The sequence below is a fragment of the Plectrocnemia conspersa genome, unplaced genomic scaffold (genome assembly GCF_051122295.1).
Source record: "Plectrocnemia conspersa isolate PC_06_02 unplaced genomic scaffold, ASM5112229v1 ptg000011l, whole genome shotgun sequence".
Taxonomy (NCBI): Eukaryota; Metazoa; Arthropoda; class Insecta; order Trichoptera; family Polycentropodidae; genus Plectrocnemia; species Plectrocnemia conspersa.
In genome coordinates, this window is record NW_028277175.1 from 21,201,782 (window position 1) to 21,224,808 (window position 23,027).

The window sequence follows — 23,027 nt, forward strand, 5'->3', positions numbered from 1 at the left end:
GTCATATCACATTGTCGACTTTGCCCTATTAGGAAGCGTTTCTTTATTTTCTTCTCTACGCTTATGCTTAGATCGTATTTATAAATTAATTTCTTCACTTCTTAATCGTATTTTGATACATGTTTAGAAATAATAATATTTAGAAAGCTGTGACCGTTATTATTTAGTCTCTTACATTTTCGATAACGACCTCATACACTCATCCCTCGATTTACGCGGTAGATACGTTCCAGGAAATATTGCGTAAATCGAGGCATAGAACGAAATTTTTAATAAGAAGATTAAACATTATTCACGTGTATTTTTTAATGTTTCACTCCAAAAACTCACTGCAGGGGCAGTGGAAGAGGTTCCAGATGTAATAATTGCGAATAAGCTATTAATTACCTTTGAAATCAAATATGTTTGATTTAAAGTATATTTTTTTTAGGGACAGATGTATGTATTTTTATATATCGAATCAGATTTAGAACTATGAAATTATATAATTGTTCCTTAAAAGGTTTGAGAAACATTTATTTATAGACGTAGGTAGCCGAAAATATTTTAACATCGGAGAAAGCGATGAGTTCTTTCATTGCTTTACCTAGAAATTCTACGCATAATAAAAAAAAAATATTTTAGGAACAATCGATAATGCAGCGATAACAATAGAATACTTTATTTCTTGTGGGCCTTTCCAACTATTTCTCACACAATTTATTTTTTCGGTCGTCCTTGCGAATTCGTCATTATTATTTTTTCTCGGTTTACACCACACACACATAGCGTAAATTAATCAGTGATATATTGGGTACACGACCTTTAAGAGGGTCATAAAATTTAACGTGTTCCTTGCGCGTGTGTGCGTGCTTTTACCGAAACGTTTGACATTTACTGGTGTGCGGAATTCAAGGCTCGAAATCAGGTTACAATTAATCGGCATCGGTTTCGCAAAGTGCACGCTATTTTTTAATTGACAGCATAATCATAACTCATGAAATAACGGAATTCAATTTATTAAAAATATTGAATTCTACTCTCAAATTAAGACATTCGATCTTATCTGATTCATGTCTAGCTGTGATTTGATGCTTTGTTTAGTTTCAATAATAGTTAGTATTCATTCAGTATCTTTAGACAGTATTAAGAATACTAGAATTACATAGATATTCACGCAAACACCTATCAGAAGACAAACGCTGTGTGTGTGTCTGACGATGATAGGCTTTCCTCTGTTTTCTCAATCAATGTTATATTTTTAAAATCAACGCAATTTTTATTTGCAACGAATCGCTTCAAAAACATTACTATTTCTCAAATAACATATTCCAGTTGAGTTCGTAAATTCCCTAAAAAATATTACAAACTAAGTTGATATAAAATGTTTCATCCTCGTCTCCCACTTTTAACCAATAAGCATTGCGAAATTAAGATTCCCGTCTCTTACATATTCACAATAAGATTCAGTGATTATTTTTGAATAAAAATAAATAAGCTGTCGAACAATGCGTTATCAAAAAAAAAAATACATTGCCGATTCGTTTAATTAAATTTTTGCAATCGTGCGGTCATATCCGACAAAAAATGGCATAACAACTTTTTTTATTTTATATCGCGTGATTTAAGGACCGTCGCGTGACCTCTCAACAAAAAAAAGATATGAATTTTCCATATATTTTTTGCGCGTGCGCTTTTTATTTGCACACCTGTACTCTTCATATTGAGTTACGTGCGCCGTTTCATATTTTTTATTGGATTATTTTTATATTCGCTGTCTGGCAGCGGGGGAATCGCTCCTATTGTGTTTGATTGAGGGAACGGCGTTCGGGGACATTTTCGTTTTTTTCCATCGCTTCTCAAATATTTTTTTCGTCTAAAAAATAATTGTTAAGAACATTAGCAAGGTGCGCCGCCGTTTATTGTAGCGCCAATATCGCTCATAAATAATTATCGACGCCGAAATGCCACTGGATTCATAAAATTTAATGATACGCCATTGCCTATATGAAAAAAATACATGCTATTTTATTATTGTATGATACATGTCATACGGCTAATTTCAAAATTCAAGGTCTACTCGGCACTTTTTAGAAAGTGACAATTTTTTGAAAATGTCGACAGTCCCACGAGGTGCCCTTGGCGATTTTTGGCTAACCCCAACAGGGTTTTCCTTGTGCATCGAAATGTGTAATTAGCTCAGTTGTAAATTTTGTGAATCGATTATATTGAAATTGGATTTTCCTGTGTATAATATTAAATCGATTTTATAAACTTAGACATGTTTTATTTTGTACACTATAATTTTAAATTATTAAAAATCTTATGAATATACTTTCGTCTCTGTTTAAAATTAGGAAATTTACATTTTTGATAACGACTTCATATACATTCATGTCTCGCTTTACGCAGCTGAATATAAATCAAATAAATTTGCAATATATTCATAATTTAAGCCCCCTTTTATATACATATATATTAAAACCTGACCCCCCCCCCTTGTATTACTTCAAACATACTGAGAATGAATTGTTGAAAAACTTTTAATATTGTCTTTGGAGTGCAAAGGGTTAAATTGGATATTGCTACAGCATGCCGTCATATCACATTGTCGATTTTGCCTTATTAGGAAGCGTTTCATTTATTTTCTTTTCTACGCGTATGCTTAGATCATATTTATAAATGAACTTCTTCACTTCATATTCGTGTTAAGAAATAATAATATTTATAAAGTTATAACCGTTATTGTTTAGTCTCTGTTTAAAATTATAAATCTTATATTTTCGATAATGACTTCATATACACTCATCCCTCGGTATACGCGGTAGATACGTTCCAGGAAATATCGCGTATATTGGAACAGCGTAAATCGAGCCATATAATAAAACGATCGAATAGTATTCACGTGTACTTTTTAACGTTTATATGCATCATGAGCAGTAGAAGATGTTCCATTTGTAGGTACCAAATATGTTCGATTTAGCGTATTTAAAAAAGGTTTTTTTAATCGCGTATATCGAGGGATAAGTGAACTGAAATACCATGATATTAATTTGCATAGTTTAACAGATAAAACAGAATCGCGAGGTACCGCAGCTAGCGTGCGTGCGGTTACCGGACCGGAAATTTTATTTTTGTAATATTAGTATTGCTTTAAAAAGATGAAAGATAATTTATATATCTATATTTTTATTGCTATTCACTGGTTAGGTTAGTTCAGCTAATATTTTTTCGTGATCATCTTACAATTAATGCATTATTATATTAAATTTTGGCTCAATTAGAGCTCAATGGAATTTTATAACATTTATAAGTTAATATAAATAATATTATTATTATAATGTTACTCGATAATTTTATAAAACATTGCAATGAAATGGTTCGCTCAAGCTATTACTTAAGACCAAAATGTAATTCTCAATTTCTCACACATGCACGATTAACACCATTAACACATAGGGACCGTTCCCGCGTTACTGCGTAAATTTTCCCGTATAACATTTTTACTATTATTCAATATAGTGCCATCTGCGGATGAACTACGTTTCATTTTTGAGTCAAAACATTTCTATAATTTGATTTAAAATGTATTGCAGCTAAATAATAATTAGTGTTAATTTTCCTCTTAGTAGTGCTTATTATTGATTGTAATTTTTTGCTTAGTTTAAGAGACATGTTTATCTTTTAATTAAATATTAATATGCAAACGGTCCTTCAAATTCATCCCTTAAAAAAGACGTATGCCTAAAATTAATCAGCTATTGCCTTAATTATTATAATAATGCTTATTGTTATTCTATGTTTTTTTTTATTATAAAAATGACTTATTGAACAAAGTTCATATTACATATAATTGAACTCGATACGACGTGATAATGTTGTTTGTGTGAATGCAATCTGCAATTGCATAATTTGTCAGTCATCAATGTCACTCTTAAAATGCACTTAATTTTGACACACGATCCAAAGATTGATTTGCGTCATATGTGTACGACGAAATACCCTTTGTGTATATTATTGCACATTATTATAAATGATGATCGTTTTTATGAAGTTTAATGTATGTTTGGTGCAAGTATCGTATCATAAGACTATAATAATGGGCCATCAAGAGGTGTTTTTAACGTAATTATATGTGTAAAGAAAAGAGGTACCCAGGCTTGCATAATACCAAGGGCATACACTGTTTTTGTTATAATAAAACTTGGCAAGGCTGAGGGGTAGAGATTTTGAGTTACGAAATTAAATAGTGTTTTTGTATGATAATAAGTTCGGCTATTGTATGACGTGATAATAACACGTATTGTTCCAATATGTTTCGTAGCGTTACTTCTGATTAGATTAGGTGTACTAAAATAAGCTATTTATCATATAACATAGCACTCGAGCAACTCAACATTTGCTAAAATATTATACTCTGAAGTGCCTATATAGAATAATTTATTTTTTTATTATATAAAAATGTATTAAATTAACGGTTTTCAATATTGGTCGTGAAACTCGAATGTCGCTCGTTGTATTCGCAATTTTCCTCGCTTTACGCGATAAAACTTAGTTTACAATCGTAAATTATCAATTTATGGTCTGAATTTTACCAATTTCGTATTTATGTGGATAATACTCTTATATAACCATAAAATATCATATCAAATCTAATAACACCAAAACATCGTACCAAAAGAGTCGAACTCGTATTTTTAGTATATAGAACAAAAATAATTTTAACTGATATCATAATAAAGTCATGCACTTATGATTGTACTTTTAATTCCATGGCTTCTCATAGATGCTCCAATATTGCTATAGTATAGTTACATATTTTATTATTTATTCAATAATTGTTATTCAAGCTGGCGCTGCACATTAAAAAATATGATCTTATCTAAAATAAATATAAATAAAATGTCAGGTGTGATGTGTGTGTGAAAAGTAAGATATATTCTTCACACCTTTATTTATTGTGTCGCGCAGCGAAAAAAATTACGGTATTTTATTATTAACCCGCCGTTGGTCGCGCGACTGTTGCATACGCCGTTGGTCGCGCCTGAGCGAATAGCCGCCTCTCGGTTCTTTATGTTTTTAAGTTTAAATATCGAATATTTATTATTTTTTTAATTTATAGTTTATTTTAGTGTTGTATATATAAAATAAATAAATTCTTCAAAACTTTTATTTACATAACGAAAGAAGAAAAATAAAATAATAAATATTTTAAAAGTAAAATTTTTTTTTTTTAGATATATGTTTAAAACTTTAAAAATAACATGAAAAAATACATATCATTTTTGATCTTGATTACTTGAATACTTAGTTATGCAATCTGGACATAATGCCGATGACAGTTCTTTTCATATTGGGTTATAGCACATGTGGCATTTGATGGTGATTTTGCGATTTTTTTCCTAGAGCAAAAATTACATTTTGGACGATTCTATTCACTTGGTTCTAAGTGATGAATTATCGTAGTGTCAGGTTTCTCTCCTAAATACTGCTATACTTTTATTTGCAAACTTTGCGATAAATTTGTTTAATTTTTTTAAATTATCTAAGGCAGGGTTTCCCTAACTTTTTCAGCGACGGAACACTTGGCAAATCCGAAAATTTTGGCGGAACACTTAGCTTATTTTTTAGGTTGCGTAATTTATATTAGTATATTTTTTTATATGTTTGTTTTAAATCAGAGTCATTAACTAAATCAATTAAATTCTCATAATCCCTTGCGCTTAAGCCCACTGGTTTAACTGTCACAGAAAATGGATTGCTAACCCAGGAATCGTCCTTAGTAGTTCACGGAAAATATTCCGAAAGAATTGTTTTCAAGTTATATAGGTGTTTTAAAAATACTTGTGAAACTTCTTTATCAACTTGAAAATTCAATTCATTTAAACATTCATCCAAGACAGGAAAACAATCAAAATTATTAGATTCAACTAATAAAATCCAAAATTGTATTTTTTTATCAAAAGATTCAACAACAACAATTTTTTATTAAAAGAAACAACACCGACTTATGAAACTTTTCTCTCCAGAATTTATACACATCAATGTTGAATATTTAATACATATTTTTAGGCTTTTTTATCAGATTTATGAACAATTTTTATGTATTAGCACGACTATCAATTTTTTTAATTTACTCCAAATTTTTGTGAAATATCTATTTAGGCTCCGCGGAACACCTATTTTGGATTCGCGGAACACCAGTGTTCCGCGGAACATAGTTTGGGAAACCATGATCTAAGGAATAGAAAAAAAATTTCAAAATAGTTTTTTTATACTATGTATCAAAAGAGTTAAATAAAATATATTTATAAAATAAATTAAAAACATTAATAACAACAAAAAAGTAAATATTAATAAAAAGAACTACCAAAAAATTAAATTTCCAGCACGAATCTAACCCGCGTAAATAACGTTCTCTCTCGATCCTTGATATAACACAACTAATACGCAAAACCAAATGTATATCAAATTAGTAAACATGTGTTTGAGCCTGCAATATTGAAGAAAACATAATTCTTGAAAAGTAGAGGGACCCGCAAGTTAATATGTTTCATGCAAAAAAAACGGCATCAAAAAAACCGATAGGGTGAGCGCAGCGCCGCCGTGCGACCAACGGCGGGTTAAGGAACTATTCAAGCGACCCGTAGCAAGAAATTTATATTTATTATAGAAAAATGCTGTTTTCCTTGCCTGATAACTTTTCATTAGATCTTGCTGGAAAGCATTTCTGGTGAATTCGATAGAGCGACATTCGTACGCCCAAGCCCCTCCTAAAATTTCGCTCCCATTGTTCTAAATTCGGATTAGCGACACCTCACCATCCCACCCAGTAGGCTGTTAGGCGCGAGGGAGTCTCTAAAAGTCTTGTGTTTTAGCTTTTCGCAGGCGCAATGACTCATTGAAAGTTTCCCTCCGGTCGGAATTCGGTCGGACGTCCTCTCAAGGAGGGTCTCCCCCGTTGCATCGACCCTCCTCGCCTCCGCGACCCCTCTCGTCCCCTCTGGATGCCATTCTAGTGCCCCTCCCCACACGCAGCCAGGCAGCCAGACACAATCGATATATCGACCGCGGCTTCCTTTTCGCCCCCTCGAAAGTACCCAACGAAGTGAACCCTCGTCTTAGCGATATCTAGTTTTAGGCGATGTGGGAATGCGTATCTGGACTGTCAAATACAGTCGAAAAGTCTTAAAAAGCTGCACGAGAATTCATTCACCTTGCATGTCAATTCAGGAAGAATGAAATATACATGAGTAAACGGCAAGATCTTGCTCCTTTTCATGTGCATTATCATCCATAGTTTCAGCTTATCGTAATGGTTATAATTTACTGACCACCTTAGCCATTAACGTGTGTATATACTTATTAATAAGCTCATCCTTCTACCGACTCAATCTCGCAAGAACAGTCTTGATCCATCAGCGTCTGCTTTTTACTCGTTAGTCATAGACAACATTGGAAAATATTGATAGAGGAACATATCAAGAATATCAATGCTTAATATCATACAAACTAGTTTTAAAAAATCAATTTCCTCTTCATCTCATTTGTGACTTTAATCGCATCGTCATCTGTCGGTCTTCCTATGCACATTCATAAATCCCTAACTTCCGAAGTATTGCTAATATTTGGCGTTGATATGGTTTCGATCTGTTTAAAGTAGTTGACTAAAAAAAAGTTTTGTTTTAATTATTGCCAAAAATTGCGATATTTAATGTTCCTATAAGTATCAAAAACTAAATCTATACTTCGTTTCATTTAACGGAGTCACTTTGATGCTTATCTCATATTTCACAACAACGGTTATTCATTGGTCAAAGTTGTCATATACGTTCCAAATATTTAATTGTTAATCCGACACTCGCAGCGCACGGACGTCTTCAAATACTTTTTATCGCTATACATACGTAAATAAAAACGATTGATAAATTATTGATTATGATAGCTTATAACTTTCACTAAATTTATTTAAAATATAGAAAGGAGTAATGATACGTATATTGAACGTATATCCGCATCTTGTACTTTAGAGCAAATTGGTGGGGCGCGTACAACCAAAGTTGTCATCTCTTTTTTCACTTATGAATAATGATGAAATGTTAAAAGAAACGGACTATAGGTAAATTATTTTTAGGTTATCCGTGTGTAACGCACGAAGTTAGCCGCGATTAAAAGATTAGATTTTTATTTGTTTTGAACTTTGATGAATTTATTTAACAACTGTTTTAATATTTCTTCATGTTCATAGTAAAATAATTTAATTGTTTGTTGTTAATATGTCTTTATCGTAATGTATTGCATTTCTAAGAATTATTATAAGAAGAGCAACACTTTTTATTTAATAGATACTTGCAGTAATTTAACGTACTATTTTATGACTTGAATTTATTTTAACACATTACGGTCCGATGTCGCATGAGAGCTAACTTCACGGTCAGTCCGATCACGCGTTTTCGAAGATTAAAAGTAATGTAACTTAATCTTGTAAAAATGTCGTACAAACGTAATAAAGTTTAAAATTATAATCAAGATATGGTAATATATACATTTATACTTATTTTTGTAGCTTGAAAAAAGTCAAAACATTTAAAATTACGCGAAAATAGCGAATCATTCGAATTCCCGGTTATACATCAACATTTTTCTCGCGCGTTATAATCGATTAGGCGTTTTTTTTACCTCTATTCAGTTAATAGATACAGTTGTTTTTATCTGATTTGACTGTTGAGGCCTAAGGTTGTGGACATTTGGTTGATCCTAGGTCCAGACAAATCCGGCGTCCGTTATCGCGCGAAATTGACGTTATCTCTCTACACCGCTTGGTGTTCGATCCCGTCTGGCAGGGTTTATGTCCTTACGAGAGGCTCCGTGGGAACGCAACATTCGGTTTTCGGGTTCAACGTACCCACAACACCAAGAGCAACGTACCCACCCGGGTCGTGTGATAAAGGGCAATAAAATATCGAAAGCTTCCGATCGATGAAGTGGACGTGAAAAAATCGACTCGGTTAGAAGAATCTTGGCTAATATGCGTTTTCTCTTATTGTTTCAGGTACAAGAGCGGTCTTCGCTCAGTGAGGGCCGTGGGCGGGGGTGTGGGCGGGGGCGGGGGCGCAGAGGCGCGGCGTGCGGGCCTCAAGACGCTGCCCACCAAGCGCGCCCGCACCAGGGGGGGCATGAGCATGGGCCAAAAGCTTTCTGGAGGTATGTATCAGCTGAAAAACCATTATACTCTAAGTAAGGTCCTACGTCATCCAAATTGTCGTCAAAAGCATAGGCAGGTCACACTGCACACACTTTTCACTATGGTATGGATTATGCTACTATTAAGACATCGAATGGCTTTTTTGTTTTTGAAGCAAACAAATTAGAGATGAATTAAACACCTTTTTATAATAAAAATGTAACATTATAACTCATGTGTTATTCAATTTTGATTTGTGTTGAATTAGTAAAGTAGATTATTGTATTGTAGATAAACAAAATCCTAAGATCGCAATACAAAATAAGTTGCGTCCTCGTCTCCCGCTTTTAACCAATCGCGTAACGAAGAATCTCATCTCCTGCATACAAAGTTTATTAATATTATTCAATGCGTATGTTGTAATTTTAACAAAAATAATGATCAAGAAAATACAAAATATACAAATATACACATAATTAAAAAAATATGCTGAAAAACATTATTTGTAGTTAAAAGAATAATTTGTAAAATATGACAACCATGACTCCATAAATGTTATAAAAAGGTAGAAGAAAAAATAAACGTAACAATTTAGTCAATCTGGAAGTTGAAAAAACAAAAAAAAATAAGTAACATTAAACAAACAATAAATAAAATAGGTATTTTATACTTTTAAAAAAAATTTGAGAGGAACATTGCGTTATTTTTTTTATTAATTTTTATATGTTTTTTTTGCGTTTTATTTTAAAATAAGTAAATGTTATTGAATCTACGTTTTCTCTGTTATTGTTTATTTTAAAATATCAGTAGCACGTATTGAACCTAGCGTAAAGTTGTACAAACTTTAAAAATATTTTTTAGAATAATAATCATAATTTACTTATTCTAAAATTTTAGTGCGTTGTTTTAAAATACAATAAAACAAACACTTTTCTTTATCTTTGTTCCTGTCATGTACAGTTTGTATACATAAGATAATAAAAATATCCCTTTTTGGAAACGACTACGTGAATTAATTATTGGCACTGATTCGAATATTTCACAGTTGTACCTAATTGCATTTGTTATGGTACTATATATTAGTAAAATGTGCAATATTGAGCACTTATCATAGTTCATATAAACAAAATCTCATATAATTTATTATTATTCATATAATCAGCTATACCTTGTCAGAACTATGTTGTCACTGTAATATTATATTACTCTTAAAAATAAATAAAACTAACCTAGCCTAACATATTTTTTATCAAACTCTTTATATATTATCACATCGCATACTTATCTTGATCCATATCAAATTTCATAAATATTTACATATGCATAAATATTAATTGTTGCATTGCACAAAATTCTTTTAGTTAAGTTTTCCTTTAAATGATTCATAACTTAAAACTGCATTAACATCCTATGCGTAATTTATTAAGAATAATGAGATCCAAATTTGGAACTAACTGTAATTGAATCAATTTCAAGCTTTGACTATTATAAAGATCTATGATAATATGTTCATTAGTATCTTATAAATATAATGAATTTTCTCAGAGACATTAGTCGCGTCCTTTATAAAAAAAAACTGCCCCGGTTAAGGTGTAATTTAATTTTGCCAGTTGGCGAAAACGGTTTAACTTATTACGGAACGGTCTGCTATTTTAATTAAATAGCAACATTAACTGAAACGGTCTTCATTTAACATTTTAAATGTGTATATACATATCTGAATGTAATTGCACAGTTTTCGAAAACTTTGGTCTGTAAAATTATATATATATATTTTATTTATTGGTTTGCTATATACTAAAATAGTTGGACACCCTAATTAATTTATTCCCTAAATAGGCGTTTAGGTCATTTTAAAATCATCAACCTATTTGACGACATATATTGTATATAGTGGATTCTTAACATTTAAATTTATATGAACATGATTCCTACTCATACTGCTGTTGAGCAACCTCAAACTATAACGCTTCTACTCTCGTGTTTGACCATGTTTTTATTCAATCCTAAATCTCATACATACATACATAGCACCAAGACAAAAATTTACATATAGACCTATATTACCATAAATGTTTAGTTAAACAATTGTTAGTTTAAACTTATCTCAAAGATTTTCGCCCAACCTTCAAGTGTCCAGTCTCGAGGCTGCTGATCCATTCTGAAAATCACGGCTTTATGTAGTACTTTGTTACACTTTCTTGACCCTACTACTCACAAGTTATGATACAGTATTAGTTCTTCACCCTTTTGCCACTCTTTCAAGACTGGCGTGTTTCGTTTACGCTATCGTTTATATCGATATATAAAAATTGTATGGTGTTATAGAACAACAAATGTTTTCTATAATTATAGACAAAAGTATATGGTAACGACCTGCTAAACGCGCGATAATTGCCAGGATATGTGAGTATCATGCGCCTAACTGTAACCAGTCTTCTACATAATCGATAACGATTATAAAATTTCGCAATTGTTGAAAAAATCGCGTGTTTTCTAAGACACGTCAGTTGAAATTTCATTGCCATGCTAACATTTAAAGCAAATTTTCGCGAAACTTGCGTAGGTTTTTCCGGTCGAGCGGTCATCTAGGTTGCGTTACCAAAAAAAAAATAATGCACATATTTAAGTAGCTTTGTTAGCTAATATGTTATTGCTGTTTTCTAATCGAGCTCGCTAAGCTTAGGTTCGAAATTCCAGAAACGTGAGAAAAACCCATTATCTATTCAAGAGTGCATTAAAAAGTCATTTTCTTCGTATTATTTGTATTGTGATTTCTGGTATCTTTCAGGAATAGTCCAGGTCCTTCTTAATTTTATTAGTTGGTTGTTGATAAGGATTCTTATCTTTATTTGTAAGATAAAAAAGGGCGTGTTCTTTGTAAAAATTCTTGCTTTAAGATTAGATAGTAAGTCTTATCTATTCCTTTATAAGGATTTTATCAATACCGTAAAGTTTGAATATAACTATAGAACTGAGAGTTTCAGTAATATTGTTTTTTCATCAAATTTATACTTCTAACTTAAGTCTGAAGTGTATCTAAACATTGGCAGGTAGTATAGTAGCAAGAATGTCAAGTGCATTCCAGATGTGTCAGTACATTGCACTATGTGTGTGGCCATAGATCTTGTCCTGTGTAGATAAACAGTTTTAGTATATAAATAACTATATAAAATTGGATGTGTATGTATGTATTTTCACGCTGTACATATTTACTGATATAAATCAAATTTTGCATAGTTACTCTTTAGGACCCTGCCAATCCATCTCACCATCTTCCTGTCTGGATCAAATTTGGCATACTCAAAGAAATGCAAACGTATTTTTAAAAAATCAAACAAAAGAATTTATATTTGTATTCCTTTGTACTCTCTCCGATATTATAATTATAATCTTCTAACCGAATTCTGTCTATGGTGCCATATATTTTTTTGATATGCATATTCTAAATTCCATTATGACATCAGTGCTTTGTTAGAACTCTTTTTATTGAATGTAATTTTAGATAAAAAAATATGTCTGGGTTGCTCATATATCGTAAACGTTTTCATCATCGCGTTGCAATTTTCGATACCACTCGGTTGGAGACAGTTTTATTTTTTTATTTGAATACCATAGTATGTATGTATATCTTGCGAGCGATAGACTCGAGAGTTTATCTTTCGAAGTACGACCCATAAATTCTCCTTTGAAAAAAAAACTATTTTCGACTCAAATTATGATGACATTGAACCTATGCGTTAGGAAGGAAATATTGCTTATTGCACTATAATATTATTTATTAATTTATCATATTTAAATTATCAGTTAATAATATTATCCACGAGGCACAAAAGCAAACATATATGTACGTCAAACAGGGGTACTAAATTTTAATTTTATAAACATAAGTTGAATTAGAACAAATATAATAAATTTAAAAAATAAATTCCAATTAAACAGTAATAATTTTAAGAATAAATATGATTAAAAATACGTGTCGAGCAAAAATAGTAATCTTGAGAAAAACCCTGTGTACTTCTATTGTATATACCGTAGTAGCGATCGACCACTCACAGTGCAGAAATTTAAAGGCACGTTATGATCATGTGTTAAACAATGTTTTTGTGCACTGACTAGCCAGATATTATAAGAAAGCTTTCCTTTCTTTACACCAGATATCTTTAGGGAGCGATTTCTTGATTTATTGCCAAACGTATCTGATTCGAAACTGCCATAAGTCCCACGCGGAGCAGCAGATGAAAGTTGTTTTCGAGAAATGGTTGATATCCTTGCCCGTATGACTGGTGGGACGCTAAAATAAATACACGGATAAGTATCAGTTCAAAAACTATCCTTTTGCAGCCCGCGTCATTACCATAGGAAAATATTTGAAAAGGCGTATCCTCGAATCGAATGTTACGTAAGCAATTAAAAATTGTTTCACAATCGGAAATATTAAGTTTACATGGTGATAATTGTGGAACGCGAACCCCGGTTGGCGATTGCTGTGGTCGTGTTGTTTGTGCATCGCCTTGGTACGCTTTATTTGCCATTATTCGCCTGTGTGATTCGGTCGTGCGTTACTTACTCACAGCTGTTTGAGTCCAACAGTCACTCTAATAATTAAATATTGTGTAAAAAATACTAGTGATGATAAAAAAATATGATTTTTAAATTTGTAATAAAATAATCAAAGTGAGTGGATAAAAAATAAGTGCTGCTAATTGTGGACATAATCATGGAATCCTTGAAGTTCGTCATTAGTAATGAGAATTTTGGTATGATTTAGTGATAATATATACAAGTGCTATAATATTGAATAGATATACATCTGGTGACCATATTTTTAAAATATCAAAGAAGGACACTAAAAATAAAAAGGCCATCTCGAAGGACAAGTTGCTGCGGAAGTTAAAAAAAAGTCATTTCGAAAATTTTTGTTCAAAGGCCATCTCCGAAATTATTTTGAGGAGGTGAAATTGCTATGGGAGCTCAAAATTTTGATTTTTTTTCTCAAGGAGGACAAAAAAGGAAGACGTCTGGTCACATTATTATAGTCAAAATTAACACTCATATCGCATGTGTTTTTTTTTATAAGTCCAGAGGACAAAGATTGTCGTCCGTCATCAGACAGAAATGTCACAATGATACTTGGTGCCTTTTTAAAGACAAAGCTACCGGATTTGTGCCAAATCTTGTCTTTAGATATAATTGTATTTTTATTTAGAACAATGGTAGTATTTTATTAGTATCATACACGTTGAAAAATCAACGGGAAGTATAATACATAGAAAATAGCATAAATTAATCAATGGAAAATATAATTTATTTTAGAAGTTATTCTAATCATAAATATGTATGAACTGCTCAAAACTATTATTTTATAAAATACGATTGTATGTTATCATTTTCGACTTCAAAGATATATTTACATTTATCCAATCTGTTATTTGTGTTTATCAATGGTATTTATTTTAAAAATAGAGCTATTTAAGCTACTTTTGTCTGAAAAATTCTGGTAGTAATTTGACAATAAAATGAAAGCATAACACGATTGGTACCTATCATTTAATAAACCATTAGATATTCTCTATAAAAAAACATATATGCAGTATATAAATATTAAACGAAAATAAATTGATATTAATCCAGTTTAACTGCTAATCTACCTACATTAATTTTGATGCAGTTTTCTTAGCAAAAAAATAGTTTAATCAGTTTTAATTTTTTTTTTAGAGAAGAGTTGTAAGTGAACGTTAAGTATTGTTTTATTATTCATATATTTATATCTCCAAGGTTATTGAACTTATAATCTACGGTCTTCAGTGTTTAGTCATTTAGTTCCTTTGAGTTGCTTCATTACATTTTGGCTAAAAATACGCTGATGATTCTATGGGTAAAATTGTGAGACAACCAAAATGTTATATCTTCATTAATAAAATATAATTGCAGTTCTACAGCGATAATTATTCCCACTCCATTTTTCTGGTATTAGGCGAACTTCTTCTTTAATTAAAAGTACTATTCCTGCGATATTTAACCCCCCCCACACACTACTACAATGCAAACTTAGCCCCTAACCTCCTTGTTTTTTAGACGGGTTCCAAAATTTAATTATACAAACAAAAATTAGTTTGAACTTATCACAAAGTAAGATTCATCTGACAAAATGATTTTAAGTGTCCAGCTTTGCTGCAAGCGAATCAATTCTAGTCTAAAAAGCCAAGGCTTGCGTAAAGTTATCAATCTAGTCTGGACTCAAATGAGCCGTTTTAATATTTTAAACATTGTGACGAACAATTGCTTTTCAAAATCAAAATCGTATAATAAACATTTTAAAATGTTCTATCAAGACCAAGGCTATAAGAATTAGCAATATAATTTTAATGTGAGTCAGAATAGTATATCCAAATAAAATCAATCTGTCTAATGATCAAGTCAAATATCATATTGATGAGAGAGCAAGAGAGGGACTGCATAGCAACTGTAGTACTAAATTGACACTAATGCGTCCAAATTGTATTCTCAAAGATGTCTTCTTGTCTTTTTCAGGCGCAAAATCGGTGTCGCGCGAGTGCGTGGCACCGTTCAAGGCTGTAGTGCCCCGCGAACTGGTCCAGGAGCCAGCACGGCCAGCACGACTCGACATATTGCTGGACGTACCGCCAGCGTCACGAGACTTACAATTAAAACACGCGTGGAATCCAGATGACAGGTAAAGAATCGTTCACAATTGCTTTCTTTATTCTGTGTGTTACTTCATCGTATATGGTTATTAGCCATAATTTATCCCAATTCTTAAGTGTGCTTTTGAATTTTTCAGATCGTTAAATATATTTGTAAAAGAAGACGATAAACTCACATTCCACCGGCACCCAGTGGCACAGAGCACAGATTGTATAAGAGGCCGGGTCGGATTCACAAAAGGACTGCACGCATGGGAAGTGATATGGCCAGCGAGACAGAGGGGAACGCACGCCGTCGTCGGAGTTGCTACGGCGGAAGCACAGTTGCATTCTGTGGGTTACCAGAGCCTAGTCGGTGCCACGGAACACAGTTGGGGTTGGGATTTAGGTATGCTGTTTCATTCGATCTGATATTGCTCAACGATTATATATTTTTTCACAATTTAAATAAGTTTACGATCAAATAAACGTAGTGATTTTAATTAAAACAAATTGTGATTCCAGGTCGTAATAAGTTGTACCATGACAGTAAAAACAACGCAGGCGTAACGTATCCGGCTTTATTAAAGCCCGATGAAATGTTCCAAGTGCCGGATAAGCTGTTAGCCGTCCTCGACATGGAAGAAGGGACTCTGAGTTTTTGCGCCGAAGGACGCTACCTCGGCACGGCTTTCCGAGGTTTGAGAGGAAAGCAATTATATCCGATTGTGTCCGCAGTTTGGGGACATGCGGAAATCACCATGAGATACATTGGTGGACTGGATCGTGAGTATTTCCCATTTATATTACTAGTTTAGTTCTATGATTTTTCGCTGTTTTATTTTATATATTTATAATTGACAAACATACAAAAAATGCTTTGAAATAAATATTCCCTCAAATATCGCACCTCTTTTTAGATGACTCAATATGATATTGAGTTATATTTAGTATGTTTAAATATATTTGCATTAACACAGTCAGTTCGAGAGCTATCCATTTCATCATTATTCATATTCTACTATTAGCTCTAAAGCACATGATACGGATATACATTCGATATACTTATCATTACTCCTGTTTATATTTTGAACAAATTTATAGAAATTAAAATCATTACTATATTTTTTATATTTATAAATCAATCAGAGTAATTATAGTATATGAAACGTATATCCGGATTGTGTGCTTTAGAGCTAATAGTAGGGACGTAAACTCAAACTTGCCATCTCTTTCTGAATTATGAGTAATGAAGTGGATAGCTCTCGAACTGACTGTAACCCCCCCCCCCCCCTAAAAAGCTAAAATGACGTCCCAGATTTAGAGTAATCAAATCTAACAAATAATAAATATTTTCTATAATAATTGAAGACCTGACGTTGACGTGAGGTCATGTGTTACATTCATTAGACTGAGTTTCACTTACTCTTTCTACACTCACGTGAACAGCTAAAATATTATATATAAAACCAGCAAGTGAAGAACGTTTCAACTGCACTTTTTGCAAGATTGTGTTACTATGTATATAGCTAATGTGTATTGACATATGTCTCTTTACATATTTAGTAAGAAATGAATTTATTTACATATTAGATTTTATTTTACCGAAAAATATTTGAGGTTATGTCATGCATGTCCTTCCTTAAAATATCGATAGCTATTTATAAATATATCCAACTACCTTTACTCACCATTGAACAGTAATTTGGGAATTCTTATTGTATATCAGCATTTAGTTGATGTGACTCTTATGCTTCCTCCACACTCTCTGGAAGTAGGCCATGGTTGGGCAAGGACGGAAAATATAATGTGTTAATTCGGGGCTACTTCGGGTCTGCTCGCTCTAATGTCTCGGCGACCTCGACCATATTCGGTAGACCTTTGGTTCGTTAACTTCCAGAGAGTGTAGAGGAAGCATTATGATTAAATTATTTCTAAAGAAATTTTGTGTACTGAGAGGCGACCTAAAGTATTATATTTACTGTGATTATATAATAATAATATAAATACCTATGAAGTTTATTAACATTTGTTTTTCATTATTTTTCAGCTGAACCCCTTCCTCTGCTAGATTTGTGTCGACGCGTCATCCGACAGCGCATAGGCCGCTCGCGGCTCGAAGCCGTAGTGCCCCACCTAAACTTACCGCATGCCATGCAAACTTATCTTTTGTATCGTGATCCACGTGCCTCCTAACACACCACACCGCCACAAGAAGCGGCTTAACTCGACATCTGACCGCACAAACGTCGCTATGCTGATGACATAGCGCACAGACATTTTAGTGATCGGTTAGATATATACATAAATATTGATATAATAATAAAAAATGCATAACAAGTGTTGATCGATCTTCAAAGTAAAGGCTCCGGCGGAGTTGCAAACAGTGGTTTAAAAAAAATATAAAAAATAACGAAGACGTCTTATATATTATATATAATAAAGTATCCAAACTGAGACATGTAAATGATTATATATATATATAAAAATTGGTCTCACATTTTTTTTATATATTATGTATATTATATACGCAGTGAAATTAGATTATTATATGTATGCAACGTGTAACATAACTGCTTCGGAAAGGAATTGTATTATATATTAAAGATAAAAATGTTTAAACACAGCGACTGCAAAGATTCGAATCAATAACGCCAAATGGTTATGTAATACTATTAAAAAAGTGCAATAAATAGTAACTTACGAATGCCTTCTCGCTATAAGATTTTTAATTAAATTGACTGCTTACGAATCACTACATACAAATCCGTTGCATGTTTTTCTTAGTTGTTTCATTGTGATGTCTGTTTTTTATTTTTTTCGATAAATAATTCACTCAGTACTCGGCCGGTAGTGATACGTGATCTCGTGGACTGAATTGCGATGCTTTGATTAAAATGAAATATAATTCCAATTTAGTGTCGTTTTACACGCCGACTTGTCCTTTTAGTGATAATTTAATTTTTTAAACGTCGGCCAGATATTATACATATAACGTATTTTAAAGGACTTATTTTTTAATCGCATTGAATAAATAAAAAAAGTACATATAAACGTATAATTTTCACGAAAGTTAATAAATAAATAAAAAACAAGTGTTTTAATTTTACATAATGTAAATTGTGTTTAGTGAATAAAGTGTGATGCTGTCAGTGAAACAAAGGCCAGCTTTATTATTAGGGACTATTTTTATATATGTACTATTGTAAAAAATATTGATCTTCAATCTCAATAATGTGCACGAACGTTTGATATGGATATTTTAATTCTCAAACTCCTGGAGAGATTAAAAATGTCAACCGATCCGTAACGAAAAAAAACGTTCATTTTGATTCTCATGTCAATCGATTTGACGTGTGTGACTTTTTTTATTATATATGTGATCTAATTTAATGCCAATGATATTTTTATTCTTTGGGCATGTGATTTTTATTTTATTTTTTTAATGCATATGACTCGAATTTTTTTTGCAAAAATTTCTGTTAAAAAAGTATATAAAAATAAGGCATGGGATGTATTTTAGTTAAATTTTTAATTTCAAGATGTCTTATTTTTTTATTTTATTTAATTTTATTTTATCAAAAAAGCTTCCATCTAAAAAGTCATTATGTGTGATTCAATATCTGATTGAGTATGATTAAATAAAAGAATACACCAAGATAGATTACCTTATAGCGTTAATTGTATTTTTTAAACATTTAGGCTCGGACGGCCTTTGTTAAAAAAAAGCCGTTTTGTTGTAAATAGTTCGTTTTAGTGTCTCATTACTGTTAAGAATAGACGATATTATAATTGTATTTCTTGACTGAAAAGACCTTAATTATGTACATTTGCGATAATTTATGCAGATTGACAATTTCACAGATTTTATGTAATTTTTCGTTTTTTTGTGACAATATAGTACAACATTTTCCGTTCTTTATAATAAATAGTACCGATTCAAGACTGACTTAAATAGCCTCAAAAGATCCGATACATTCCTCGATTGATTTGACCAAATCGTCTTGTCTGTGAATCTGTGAATCGATTTAACGAAACCTTGATACTACAGAATAAACTTAGGCTTTAATTAGACTCCTTTAGTTCGGTAACGATGTTTAATTTTATTTTTTATCGCAAACGTTGATCTTTGTGCTTCCGTGGCCGCGTGGCCTTCGGTTAATCGTTTTTTAGTTGGATCTTTTATTTTGGAAATTTTATTTTATTTTTTCGGTCATTTTTATGTTTCAGTTTTTTTTGTTTTTATGACACGATTTTATAATTGCGAAAGTTCAGTTAAACTGCTCCGATTGAAGCATTGCGCGCGAGTTTTGTGTGACAGAACTCGCGCGTCAATGCCGTTTTATTGATGATCGTGATTGGCGTTTGCCGACTGCGTTCGGCTTTTATGAAGCATTTCTTTTTGTAAAATATTTGATCAGATTTTAAATATAAGTCGATGTTTGTAGTAAGTAACATTGTAATTAAAGCATTCTAAAATTATTAATGCCTTTTATTTAATCGTTCCTGGTTATAAGATACAATTTGTGAGGTAAGATATATCTATAATCTATAAGAATAATAATTTGCTATATGGATACATATACAATATCTATTTGCATTAATGATTCGTTTGACATTGAAAGTTGTCTTAAATTTGAGGTGCTTTGTTTATGACCTTGCAACTGATTTGAATACAAAAATTTGATAAAAGTATCAAGAGCTTTACTATGATCATATTCATTCTATTCACACTCTTTATTTGTATTTTTTATGAGACCATGTGCATCATCAATGCATATGGCTTTTGTTAACCATAACATATTTATGTATTTTAATTTTTTATTAGAGAGAATCAAGAAGGATCTAAAACTACATGATAAAATATAAATTAAATACTGCTATATAGCACTTAAATCCTAATTATGCATTTGCAAACTTGAAGACGGAATGTTTTTCAGGGCCTGATTGGTTACCGATTTCAATTTGAAAGATTGCATAGTCAGTCTCACTACTGCTACTAAATGCATATTTTTGATCCGATTCTCAAGACGTCATCATTTCATGATCTTTTGAAATCCACAAGAGTTACCTCTAATCATAAAAAAAGGTGACAAATTGTGCATTAAGAATTTTAGACAGTTGCATTGTTGTGAGCTACTGTTAAAGTATTCAAAATAATTATCCATAGTATAGTTACGTCTTCAATTACTTTCGGCAAGTTTTATTGGACCAACAGTATGGTCTTTGTCCCGTCTGTTACATCGTCACTAACACTGACGAAATTTTTGGATGCGGGAATATAAGTAGACGCTGAATATACTGATTTTGAAAAAGTCTTTGACAATTTATTGTCAGACCACTGTTGCTCAGATGATCTAATTCTATTATTTATAAGTTATTCGAGCGATCATAGTTCTATGGCGACCGATTGTCTACAAGAGCTCAAAAAAAATATCATTTTGGAAATTTTTGTTCAATGAGGACAATCCTCCACTAAGGAGCAGGAAAGTCATTCCATATTTCAGATTCAGTGGGAAGGGGGGGGGGGGGTGCAAAAGTTGACTAGTCAGTGGTCATTTTTTTAAGATTTCCACTGCGACAGCGTCTACACGATTTTATTGCTTTTGTCATGGATTTTTGACTTCTGAGAAGTGATAATTGTTTTTGCGCTCTCCTATTGATCAAAATTCGGTTTGAATATATTTTGACCAATACTCTCATATCAGAAGTCCGTAGTAATATTGGTTAGGATAGTTATAATATTTTTAAAACATGATGTAAATCCAAGTGTAGACAAACTATGGAGCAATACGCGAGATGCGACGTTTATATGTACTTCTTCTTCTGCTTATTTTCCCCTGAGAGATGTATTGGCGCAGTATGTATTTTGGACATGACATAATGAAAATTCTAAAACTAGAATTAGTTTTACAATTTTCATTATGTTAGGTTTGGGTTTGAGCACCAAATGAACAGCAACTGTCAAATTGAGTTTTATAGACATTTTAGAGCAGCAAATAATTTCACTAGCGCCTATCAGTTAAATTTTATTTTCGCTAGTAAAAATATATACCTACTGGTGAAAATGTATATGGACTTAGCTAGTGAAAACATAACTTTACTAAAAAATACACATTTACAGTAACATTTATACTGTGTAATATATAATGATAAGTATGTAAATGTATATATTATTACATATGAAAAAGTTGAAAACATATAATTTTACTAGCATCTGCTAGATAAATTATATTTTCCCGAAAATATTTTTAAAAATATATCATTTCAGTAAAATCATATCGGAATACATTTTCACTAAATTATCTGGCAGGTGCTAGTAAAATTATACGATTTTAACTTTTCCATATGTAGTAATATATACCAGTGCTTCCCAAATTGGGGGCCGTAGGATTTCTCGCGGGGACCGCGAAAATATTTAGTAGAAAGTACAAATATTCATTTATGAATATTTTTCCGTTACATATTTAGGGAATGTATATATTTAAGGCTGTTAAATAATAACACATTATATAAAACATATTTATATACACAGATAATATGATGTAAGCGCATGCGCAGGAATATTGCGTATTATAATTGTAATAATTACTGCCAAATATAAACCCTTTAACTAGAAAAAAATAATTTTTAGGGCCGGGAATTAATTCTTTTAGATTTAGGGGGCCGTGACATGAAAGTAATTGGGAAGCACTGATATATACATTTACATACCTATCATTATATATTTACAAGCGATGTACAAATCTTATAGTGAATATGTATTTTTCAGTGAAGTCCAAATATATTTCTGCTAGCGAAAATATAATTTAACTGATAGGAGCCAGTGAAACTATATGCTGCTTTAAAATGTCTATGAAACTCAATTTGACAGTTGCGAAACGTCCATTTGCTGTCAAATCCAAACCTAACCTACACGAATTAACCAAACCCGACTTGAGCTTATAAAAGTTCTAGAATTAATTATAGTTTTAGAACTTTTATTAAATCAAATCAAAAATACGAACTCATCTCTCAAGGGAAAATAGTGTAAACCGAAGAAGTACAGACAGACATCACGTCTCGCTCCATAGTTTGTCTGCACTTGTATATTACACTACGTTTTAAAAATATGATAGCTATCCTTACCGATATTATTACGGACTTATAATATGAGAGAATTAGTTATATTTAAATCAAGTTTTGGTCAATAGGAGGTAATGAAATTTGGTCAATAA

General features: G+C 31.9%; 1 protein-coding gene across 11 annotated transcripts in view; it reads left to right on the forward strand.

The window, feature by feature from the left end:
• The window catches only part of gus (splA/ryanodine receptor domain and SOCS box containing gustavus), a 176,352-nt gene extending 156,060 nt beyond the window's left edge, over nucleotides 1–20,292 (forward strand). For 9 of the 11 annotated variants that reach the window (XM_088198307.1, XM_088198306.1, XM_088198305.1 and 6 more), the window contains 5 exons: nucleotides 9,032–9,183; nucleotides 15,698–15,860; nucleotides 15,969–16,219; nucleotides 16,336–16,596; nucleotides 17,861–20,292. In XM_088198307.1, the coding sequence (XP_088054433.1) occupies nucleotides 9,156–9,183; nucleotides 15,698–15,860; nucleotides 15,969–16,219; nucleotides 16,336–16,596; nucleotides 17,861–18,006 (849 nt within the window). In that variant the 5' untranslated portion in view covers nucleotides 9,032–9,155 and the 3' untranslated portion in view covers nucleotides 18,007–20,292. Of the gene's footprint in view, nucleotides 1–9,031; nucleotides 9,184–13,399; nucleotides 13,924–15,697; nucleotides 15,861–15,968; nucleotides 16,220–16,335; nucleotides 16,597–17,860 lie in introns of those variants that run through there. The other 2 variants (XM_088198304.1, XM_088198303.1) reach the window with 2 other exon arrangements.
• The last annotated feature ends 2,735 nt before the right edge of the window (nucleotides 20,293–23,027 follow it).